This window comes from Lactuca serriola, chromosome 4, assembly GCF_051521515.1.
Source record: "Lactuca serriola cultivar US96UC23 chromosome 4, Lser_US96UC23_V15, whole genome shotgun sequence".
In the NCBI taxonomy this organism is placed as follows: Eukaryota; Viridiplantae; Streptophyta; class Magnoliopsida; order Asterales; family Asteraceae; genus Lactuca; species Lactuca serriola.
In genome coordinates, this window is record NC_136411.1 from 322,930,468 (window position 1) to 322,942,485 (window position 12,018).

At 39.8% G+C, this 12,018-nt stretch overlaps 1 protein-coding gene across 1 annotated transcript; it reads right to left on the reverse strand.

The window, feature by feature from the left end:
* Positions 1–11,236: 11,236 nt before the first annotated feature.
* On the reverse strand, positions 11,237–11,680 carry LOC145099564 (uncharacterized). The gene has a single exon (XM_079037121.1). The coding sequence runs from the start codon at positions 11,678–11,680 to the stop codon at positions 11,237–11,239; it is 444 nt and encodes a 147-aa protein (XP_078893247.1).
* Between the last annotated feature and the right edge of the window lie 338 nt (positions 11,681–12,018).

Below are 12,018 nucleotides of genomic sequence, written 5' to 3' on the forward strand. Positions count from 1 at the left end.
GACGTTTTGCAATTAAACAAAAAACATTTCGCTGTTTTAACAATTTTAAATTATCTCTTTGCAAATAAATGTTTTCGTCTTTAACTTTAACTAATTCAGACTCCTTCAACTCGATCCACATTCGCCGCTCCTCACTCTTCGACACCACCCTGGTTAATTGATCAGTTAGGTTAGAATTGGTGACTCGAGTTTGAGTTAAGCTACTATCTAGATGAGAAATTCTTGTATTAACGTTTTTTAGTTCTTTCTCATATGAGGATGGTGGTACTTTAGATGAAATAAAAACCAATTGTACCTTCTTTATCAGTTCATCGAGCTCATTGAACTGCTGGCTGAGTGGTTTGGCCGTAAAGCACATGTCCTCCTGCACCTTCGGTCCATCGCTTCCACCATCGGTGTTGTATCCCCTCATTTGAGATACGTCAGACACCATGAAGCATCTTCCTCCACTGCTCTCCTCCTTTGCCACATAAGCCTTTCCATAAGTAGGCTTCCTCACTTCATCGTCTTCTGAGTCGGTAGACCAAACTTCCGTGCTACCGAACTCGTCATCAGCAACCGAACCCTGCACAATAAGAGCATTAATAGAAGGGTTAGCGGTAGACTTCTTCTTTCTCAACTCATCCAGCCTCTTCTGCAACACAGCTTCCTCATCCTTTCCATCATCCTTTTCAGCCATCTTCTTAAGGACACAATCCTTAGTATAGTGGTTTTTCCCACCACAGTAGTAACAGCTTACTCCGGAATCGCCATCCACCATCGGTTCCTTCTTGGGCTCCTCAACCTTCGGTTCATTGTTCACCTTTTCTGAGCTGTAACTCCCCTGCCAGTTTCGGTTTTTATTGTTGGGGAATCTCTTCTTTATGAACCTCTTGGGATTGGACACCATCATGGCATAATCCTCAGACGTGAGGTCATACTCCTCCAAGTTGTGGTCTTCATCCTCCATCACAACTTTACTTTTTGATAGGAGGGCCAACGAACCAAGGCTTGAAACGACGTTCTTCTCTTGCAGCACAATCTTTTCTTGGGACTTGAGAATACCCACCAGTTTCGCCAAAGAGTATGATTTAAACTGCTCATGGGCTTTGACTGTAGAAACCACTGCTCTCCATTCAGACCTTAGTCCATTTAAGAAAGTAACCTTCTGCTCGATAAGCTTCCTTTCAATATCGTGTTTGATCATCTTGCTGAGAAGATGATTGAAGCGATCGAACGTCTGGGTCACTGTTTCTTCGGCTCCTTGCCTGAATTCTCCAAACTCAGATAAGAGCAAGGTTTGGATAGAATGTACAAGATCCTCGTCTGTAGAATACAGTTCGCGAAGTCTATCCCAAACTTCCTTCGCCGTCGTGCATGAGCTGACCAACCTAAAGGTGTCGGATTGAAGGGCGAATCTGATTAACCTTAACGCCTTGATATTGCACTGGAGTTTGTCCTTCTCGTCTTGTGCAATATCCTTAACATCCTTCAGCAGATCATTGTACTCCTTTTGTGTCTTAATAGTCCTGGACGTTGCAGAATGAGAAAATGGTCCATTAATGATAGCTTCCCATATGAGGTATCCATTATCCTCAGATCCAATCACATAGTCTTTGAAGTGATGCGCCCATACTTCATAGTCATGGGTATATAGGATTGGAATCTTTGTCGTCGAACCGATGCTGTTGGAAATATTAATAGGGTTTGATTGCGACTCGTCCATTATGATCGAAAAAACCTGTTCAAAGATCAGACTTGTAATAAAGCAGATTAGGGCAAAACAATAAATATCAAGATACGTCAATAATGAGATGACGGCTCAATAAATATTAATAATTGCGGAAAAACCCTAATAGAAACCTTTTCACAGAAAAGATGTGTATTGATTACACAGCCTCCTGCTCTGATACCAATTGATGAGATTAAAAATCTTTAATCTATGAAGATCGATTAGATCTTGAACAAGTATGTAAATATAAAACTGTAAGAACACAATAATAAGAACGAGACAAGATTGAATCAAACGAGTCGAATGATTAAATAAAATCCTCAGAAGAGCTCGATTAAGAACATCAACTGTAGAGGATTAGAAGGTTACAAGAACGATTAAAGAAAACTGTAATACTATCGTTATGCTCTGATCTATCGTTCTAATCCTTATCAATCGTTAACCTAATATTCATGCAAGCATATACTTTTATATTAAACATAAAAGGCTCTCGGTTGGACAGGCCCAAAACGGAGTGTAAATAAAATAACTAAACTATCGAGCCCAAAGGACGCAATCTTCAAAATAATCACAATAATAAGAACGAGACAAGATTGAATCAAACGAGTCGAATGATTAAATAAAATCCTCAGAAGAGCTCGATTAAGAACATCAACTGTAGAGGATTAGAAGGTTACAAGAACGATTAAAGAAAACTGTAATACTATCGTTATGCTCTGATCTATCGTTCTAATCCTTATCAATCGTTAACCTAATATTCATGCAAGCATATACTTTTATATTAAACATAAAAGGCTCTCGGTTAGACAGGCCCAAAACGGAGTGTAAATAAAATAACTAAACTATCGAGCCCAAAAGACGCAATCTTTAAAATAATCTTCAGCCCAACATATAAGTTATAATATATTAATATGAAATCATATTATATAATTAGTATTGATCAAGAATTAATTTGGAATTAATTTTGTGATAAAAAAAGGAGACTAGTTAAATTTATGGGGATTGATTGTGTAAATCATCCATTCTTATATAGTGGGCTTATGATCCATGGTTCATTGGATTGGGCTAAAACCCATAGGGTGCTCCATGGATGATCCATGGAGGTTAAAACCCATGAATCATGGAGGAAATGAAAAGCCATGTCAATTAGGGTTTACATGGTGTAACCCTACTTGTGACACACTATATAAAGATCCCATAGGCTAGCAAAATCGGTACATAGATAAGAACAAGAAGGGCTAGCCGATTTTGAGTGATAGTGTGCTTCTCTCAAGTTATTCCAAGAGTTGTGGTGTTGTGTGAAACATTTGAGGCATCACATTTGGGGTTCTAGGCTCACAAAGTTCTTAAGGAATCCATGAAACAAGAAAGGTATGTTATTCTACTAGCTTTTATATTACAAGTACCCCATGCCATGCTAGTTAGGATAAGAGCCTTGGAAAATCAAATTTGCATGTATCTTAGTAAAACATAGATCCAATGTTTCTAGGGTTGCATGTACACCATAGGAATGTTAGAATGCTCAAAACCCTTCAGTGGTATCAAAGCCAGGTTTGGTTTCTTCATACTTGATGCAAAATGCTTAAGAAATTCGGAAATTTTGTTCACTGATCAGTGGACTCGCCGAGTTCATGGGGGGACTCAATGAGTCCAAGTGTAAACTCATCCTACTCGTCGAGTAGATTCTTGCACTCGGCGAGTAGGAGGCCCTATGTGCAAATTTTCGAGTTTTGCTGCTGGAAATGGACTAGAATCATTACCCTAAGCTGTTTTGGATTTGTAAAACCAGTTTTTGGTGTGGTAATGATTATGCTAATCCATTTTCAATGGTTATTATCAAAATTTGAATTTTTATATGTGTTTATATGATTCTTGAAATTGTTGATATAAATGTTCATACACTTATGAGTTTCTTAGATCATAGGAATTATTTGCAATTGTTTTTTGGTTTAATTTTTGATCTAAATGTTTTAATGGAATCCATAATTTGTCCTCAAGTTAGGTATTACTAAAAGTCTTTGCTTTTAAAGTCCATTAAAGAGCACATAGGTTACATAAAATGAATAGGCTTCATTTTAATAAACCATTAACTCATAAGTTATGAAGTTGAAAAGTTTTGAATAGTTACAAAACTTGACCTCAAGTTTTGGAACTTGTAAATTCACTTTAGAAAACTTTAGTTCCAACCCCTAGAATTTTTAAAGTTAAAATCAACCCTTATACTTTATAGTATTATAAGTTAATAATATATATATATATATATATATATATATATGTGTGTGTGTGTGTGTAAGATCAAGTCGTTTTACCGTTAGTAGGCCTCATTCATGAAGCCGGTCTATAAGGGAGGTATAAGGTTGTTGCCTATAAAATGGTAGCTTAATGGGTGTCCACTCTCACCCACTGCTTCCTTGACTGGTGGAGGGTCGTTAGTCGAACGAGTAGAAAAAAATAACTTTAATTTTCATTAATAGTATAATTATTATTATTATAAAGTAAATAAATATTTTATAAATTCTCAATCTTAGTTACTTTAGGAAAATGTGAATTTGGTGCTAACCCATGAAATTACACTTTGCACCTTGCTTAAGTCGTTAGTGGAGCGTGTGTGGTTAACCGGCACACTAACTTAGATTTAACAAGGTTGGAAAGGGGTGGCTTAAGGTTTATCATAGATCGGTGGAGCACGTGTGGTTAACCAGTACATCGATTAGGTGATAAAATTAAGAGTACCAAGTTAATTTGCATGGTTATTCACACCTTGTTTTGTGATCCTCGGCACCCCAGTCACAAAACTTGAAGGGCACAATTGAGATTGAAACATGCCATTAAAAAGTTCAATGAATCTCAAAAGAATCTAGGAGTTTCTAAAAACCAATTAAAACCTAATAATACATTTCGTTTTCATGGTGGAAATTGGTGAATCGTCATTCACCTACCTTCAAATATTTTCTAGCTTGGATTACGGCATCCCTCTTCTAAGTTATAAAATATTATGTTGGATCCTAGCCTTAATATTACATTTGGGTGTCTTATTAAGGACTACATATTTAATCTAAACTTGTCTTTCTTCGTTTTTAGATGTCTTCCAAGAATGTTGCCTCTGGCTCAAACCCTACCAATGTTTTCTCTCTCATGAATCTTTGTAGGAGAGTCATCTTTGATGGGACTAATTTCAATGATTGGATTAGGAATATAAGGATGGTCACTCGCTATGAGGACAAGGAATATGTCCTTGACAAGGAGCTGAAGGAACTTGATGAGTCTTCTTCTACTCCTATGAGGACTTTTATCCTTTTGAGATGCACCAGGATTTGATGGAAAGATACCATCAGAGTGCTTGTCAAGAGGGATATGAAATAATCTCCTCCATGATAATAACCCAAATGAAGGATGGTGAATGCATCACGGGCCACATGCAAAAAATGAAAAGGTTTGGATATTGACATCATATTTCACTCCTTACCTACTTGTTATGATCAGTTCCGAATGACCTATCATATTAACAAGGAGGAGGTCACACTCAGCAAACTTCAAGGACTTTTGAAGACCGTTGAAAGTGGTCTTAAAGGTAAATCGGTTGATACCACTCCTACTCCTACCACCGCCCCTGTTCTGGCCATCGGGAAAGGTAAAGGGAAGAAGAGGAAGACCCCTGCGAAGGGTACCAAGGGAAAGTCTCTTGATGGCTCCTCTTCAAGTAGAACCAAAGGTGGTTATGGCACTCCTTCTACCAACCCTAAAGAGGCTGAATGCTTCTATTGCCATGAAAAGGTGCACTGGAAGCGAAACTGATCAAAGTACTTGCAAGATGTTAAGGATTGGAAAGTGAAACCCAACCATGCACGTATTTACAATATATTGTCTAATAACTCACGATATTCTAATTTTTGGGTCCTTGATACAGGTTGTGATATTCACATATGTTCTGATTTGCAGGGACTAAAAAGAAGTGAGAATGTGGAGCACGAGAAGATAAACTTGATCATGGGGAATAGGAAAGCTTCACTAGTCACCAATATTGGAGTTTATTCTTTCTTGCTAAGTAGTGGGTTAAGATTAGATTTGAATAAATGTTGTTAGTCGTCTGAAATGGAGAGAAATATTATTTCCTTTCACGGTTTGTACAAACAAGGAATTACTTTTTCATTTGATAATGAATGTGGTGGTATTAATGCTTTTTATGATAATGTTTTTTATTTTAAAGCATTACCTTGTGATGGTGTATATGAAACTGTGTTGGTTGTAGATAACCTAGGAAATAATGTATTGTGTATTTATTCTTCCACTAGCTTGGATAAAGCATCATTATGAAATTATCGTCTTGGACATGTTAGCAAGAAACGCATAGGCCAACTCCAAAAGGATGGAGTCTTGGAGTCATTTGACCTAAAGCCAGATAATATTTGTGAATCTTGTTTACTTGGAAAAATGACAAACTCACCCTTTACTGGTACCTGTGCTAGGGGTGAAGGTTTGTTGGATCTCGTACACAAAGATGTGTGTGGACCCTTCAGAACCGCCACAAGGGATGCTAACCGCTTCTATGTGACTTTTACTGATGACTTTCTAGTGTATTAAGAGGTTATAAGACCTTATGGAAAGTTAGAGTTCAAGGGTTAATGGATTAAGGACATAAAAGTCGGATTTTTGGCCTTAGACGGTTCTCACAACGTGAGACACAAGGTCTCACGACCGACTTGGCTAGGTTGAGTTGTGGTGAGTTGGGATCAAATCGGGTGAGCTCCCACGACGTGACCAAGGACTGGTCACCACATGAGATGTGATTTTGGGCTTTTGGGCCTTGTTGGGACCTTGTTTTCTATTTTTGGGCCTTCTTGGATTAGGCCTAAGATGGGCTTTGGGCCTAATTAGGAAATTGGTCCATATTAGAATTTTTGGTACTATTGGTTTGGATCTTGGATATTGGTCCGAGTAAGGAAAGTGTAAAATGGAATTTACCCTGGCTGTTGGACAATCGGACTAGGATTCCAGCTTTGGTGTAACGTCCCAAAATTTAGAACAAAAAATTTTGTTTTTAAATAAGTAATTATAAGAAAAACCAGTAGCCTAAAAACATCAATAGTGCCAATCCATATCATAATCCAAACCAATATGTCAATAACCCAAACATGTCATAGCAAAGTAAAATCATAGTACAACTCCCAAAGATCTCATATACGGAAAATTATTGTGTGATTCTATACGATCATGCCAACTTCTTTCCTTTCGAAGAAGAAGTACCAGAAACCAAAATTGTAAACTATAAGCACAAGGCTTAGTGAGTTCCCCCAACATACCACATACCATACACCAAATACATTGCCAAGCATATCTGGGTGTTGGCCTCCCCTTCAGTCTATTTCAACCGGATACTGTCGAGCATATTTGAGTGTTGGCCTCCCCTTCAGTGTATTTCAACCGAATATTGTCGATCATATATGGGTGCTGGCCTCCCATTCGGTCTATTTTAACCAGATATTGTCGAACATATCTGGGTGCTGGCCTCCCCTTCGGTCTATTTTAACCGGATATTGTCAAGCATATATGGGTGTTGGCCTCCCCTTCGGTATATTTCAACTGGATACTGCCAAGTTGTAACGCCCGGGTTTCAGGGCTAAGCATTTTTAGACAATTTAATAGTCTAGGTCAACTCTTGTAACTCTTTTTGAAGTAATAAAGATGAAATATTTGAGTATTATGCGAATTATGTGTATTTATGTGCTTATTATTTAATTATAAATAAAGAATAAAAATAAGCATCAAAATTAAAGTGTGAGATAAGCCTGATATCATTAAATAAAGTTGTATTGGCCAAAACAAGGATTTCGAGGATATAAAGAACGCCGGAATCCGAGTTATAACGAAGAAGTTATGACCCGTTGAAGTTTCGCGACGGAACCGGCACGATATCGGGAAGTGTAAATAGTGAATTTACGATAGAGCGAGATTTAGCCTTAGCAATCTAAACGAAAGTCGTAAAATATGTTAAACTAAGAGCGTCGATAAAAAGAACTCCCAAATCTAACTTTGTATAAAGAAGTTATGATTTTTCGAAGTTTCGGCTTAGCAATGTACAGCCCGAAATTCGAATATTAGATCGAGCAGTTTTTAGCCGACACAACCTAAACGAGAATCGAAGATCTCGTTAAGAGTAGCAAACCGAGAAAAAGATGGGCGAAAACGGACGTCGGATGAAGAAATGTGAATTTAACGGACCAATCATGTCCCGACCTGTTAATAATATAACTTTTAAAATAGAGTCAAAATTAGCCGACGGAGGCTAAGCGAAAGTTGTAGAGTACATTCCCGCCTTCGCGTGGATATAAAGAACGTCAAAAATGGAGCTCATATGTGTAAGATACGAATTTTTGAAGTTGGGGCTCGAAAATGCGAAACATGGTGCGAGATTGATGACGTGGCGTGATCCCAGCCGTACCTTGCTCCCCACGGTCCTCGCTTCAGATCTTGACACCTGTCCTCGCATTACGCCCAGCGCCCGAAGCCGGTACGCCCCGCATACCCTCGCTCTAATCTGCTCTAAGTGTAAGACAACTGGAGGCTCGTTGGCATGCTTATCCGATGACTACGCCCCGCGTAGCCGAGGACTACGCCCAGCGTACGTCCGAGGCTTTGCAGCTATAAAAGGGGGCCGAGGGCAGCCTCATTCTTCACCCATTTTGCACTTCTCTCTCTACAATCTTTCTCTCTCTAAGTTCCCCAAGCCTCCCAAAACCCTTGGTAAACCCCCTTAGCTCCCGAGGGAAGCCCCGAGGCTCCCAGAGTCCCGAGAAAAAGTGTCTTTCGGTTTCGAAACGCTGCTCCAAATAAAGTTCCGGTTTTCTTTAAAATCCGTTGTAAGTAAGCTACGCTTACACAATTTTTAATATAGGTTTCAAATAATTATAGTAATGTTATTAGGTCTTTAAAATAATTATTTGGGCTATTATTATGAGTTATATTGAGTGTTATTTAATGCTTATATAATAATAATAATAATAGCTAGACTATTAATTAGTTGCGGTTGATGTTAGACTAAACCCTAGTGGTATTGATACTAGGTTTTATCGAAGGAAAATTGTTTTAAGAGTATCGAAGCGCTGTCTGAGTGCCGAGTCACCACCTTTCAGGTGAGTGCATAGTTACTTTCAGCTTACACATAGATATGAAGTATTTTATATAAATTACGTGCTATGTGTGCATATTATTTGAATACCTGCTATCTATGCTGGATGAACATTTTTATACATGTTTTCAATGATTTAAATTGTATATGTATTTTATATCTACGAAAATGTTGGGGTAAAACATGGGTAGATGTAATAGGTGATGTGTGATAAAATGATGAGAGGCCTCGATGTTGATGTTGTTGATTCTATCATCTAACGGAGTATGGATGACGACCACAGACTCTTCTAGACAGTCCAGTGGAACACTAGCAGGCTCGCAACCTGTAGGTGTTTGTGAACGATGTGTTCACCGGTGTACTCCATCCCCCCACATGGTTGCCTTAAGGACATTTATTGCTGAGGAATCCCCTTAGTAGTAGTGTCCATCCCGATGATGATCCTTAGGCTAGGTCCCTTATGATAGGTGTTTAGGGACGTAAAGTGAGGATAATGGGAACGGGTTATCGGGTTATTGTTGATTGATGAAATTGATAAACTTATTTATTGTGGGATGAAAACCCTATGTGCTCAGCAGGCTCCCCGGCTTGACCCACTCAGTTTCTTGTATTACAGGTAGTAGCGCATGAGCATAGATGTGATGTTTTGGATGAGGGATTACGGATATTGGTCTGTAGATACGAAATAATGTAGTAAGGTTTATATTGTACTGTTTATGATTTTGATTTGTATCGAACTTGACATCCCAAGTCTTTTAATGAAATACATTTCTTTGGAAATGCTTTTGATAAATCTTTATCATATTTTGTTTTGGGACAAATTCTACAACACTTTTATTTAAAATGTTACTCCGATTTTCAAACAAAGCATAAACAAAATCGGTCTTTTCTGGCCGTGAAAATGGGGATGTCACATGAGCATATCTGGGTGTTGGACTCCCTTTCGGTATATTTCAACCGGATACTGGGTCTATTTCACCCCTACCACCACCACAGAATAACATAACAAATAAACACATAAATCATAACATATAGTAGCTTACCAGACAATTATCAGAAAGACAATCATCTCTACTATAAACAACTACTAGTAGGTCAACATTGGTGCCTTCGACCCACTCATACAAAGAAGGTAACTCACCTCAACTGTGTGTGCCAAAATCATACTCCTCTGATGGATCGGGACTCCTCTCCCTATAGCATAATAAATCCCCTACTTAGTTATTGGGTCCAAGTATGACTCCCTAATGGCCCAACTTCTAGTTCATGTCCCAAGGCAAGGTCCCCTAATTCTTTCCCTATTGGGCCTCTCTCTCTCAAGGCCCAACCCATAATCAAATTAAGGCCCAAATCCATTCCTTTAAGCTTTAAGGTTCAAAAAGGCCCAACACCATAAATCCCACTCCTAGGCCTAGAGGCCTTACTCCACAGTGGGTCATGAGGCCCAACAAATTAAGGCCCAACATCCTAAGGCACACAAACCACTTGATCACAATGCATGCGTATGTGCAGCGTACCTAGCACCTACGCCTAGAGTACGCTAGCCTTAACCAGAAGCGGGAAACTGACCCGGAACGTGTACTAGGGGGTACGCCCAACGTTCTTGCCAGCCACCCTAAGATCCTTCTTTTGACTTAATCCATTAAGTCCCAACATCCAGAACATATATCTAGGCTCCTAACAACGTCCTTAACCATAAAGTTATGAACTTTATTTGTTTGCATGTGTGGATGGGGATTAAGACACCCATTAAGTCCATTAATACACTTTGTGGCCATATAACACTGGCATGGTTGTGGCTTAACCATCCAGGTTCGATTTTTATGGTTCTAAATGCTTCCAAGAGCTCAAAAGGACAACTCTTATGGACAGATTCTACCAAAACTCAAAGGACCTCAAGTATGGGACCAAAATGTGACATAAAACACCCAAAAACCAAATCTAAGCATGCACTATCCATGTTGAAAGATTTATACCTCCAATGGCTCCGAAATGATGCCAACCTTCTAGATCTACAAGCCTTTCCAAGCTCATGCTCCTACTTCAAGCTCCTTCTTCTTTAAACCACCAAAATTACACCAAAAACTTAAAGTAAGCTCAAAATACAAGCAAGAGGGTTAGGGTTCAAGTTGGGCACTGAGAGGACAAGGGAGGCTAAGATGATAAGGTCTTGGACGGTAAGTTGCTTAAATAGGTTTTCATCTGACCCACATATGCCCAGCATACGCATGGGGATTTCCTGCTTCGCGCCGCACATATGTACGCCATGCGTACACCTTGTACGCCCAGCTTATGCCCCGTCCCTCATCTCGAAGTCTGCTGCTGCTGGAAAAAAGCTCCGGGTAGTGCTCCCTCATCTCGTCCTCTGGCTCCCACGTCCATTCTGAGCCCTTACGGTGTTACCACTGCACCTTCATCAACTCTACCCTCTTTTTCCTTAGATCCTTCGTCTTCTTGTCGAGAATGACTACTGGCCTCTTAATGTAGTTCAGGCGGTCATCCACCTGAATTTCCTCCAAAGGAATCACCGTGGATTCATCAGCTATATATTGCTGCAGCTGCAAAACATGAAAAGTGGTGTCGATCTGGCTAAGCTTCTCTAGGTGATCCATCCGATACGCCACCTTGCCCACTCGGTTTATAACCTTGAAAGGGCCGATAAACCTGGGCCCCAGCTTGCCTCGCTTTCTGAAGCAGATGACACCTTTCCAAGGTGACACCTTTAGAAGGACCGTATCCCTGACCTGAAACTCCAAGTCCAATCGGCGTCTATCGGCGTAGCTCTTCTGCCGACCCTGAGCCGTCTGGAATCTGCTACAAACCTGCTGGATCATCTCAGTCATCTTGAGTACCACTTCGATACTCCCTACGACCCTCTGGCCAACCTCACCCCAACGCATCATAGTTCGGCACTTCCTTCCATAAAGCATCTCGAATGGAGGCTGGTCGATACTGGCGTGGTACTATTATTATAGGAAAAGTCTATCAATGGAAGGTAGGTATCCCAACTACCACCGAAATCTAGAACACACGCCCACAACATATCCTACAAGGTATGGATGGTCCGCTCACTCTGACCATCCGTCTATGGGTGGAAAGTCGTGCTGAAGTGTAGACGAGTACCCAAGTCGTCATGAAATTTCTTCCAGGATGTGGAAGTGAACCTCACATCCCTGTCAGA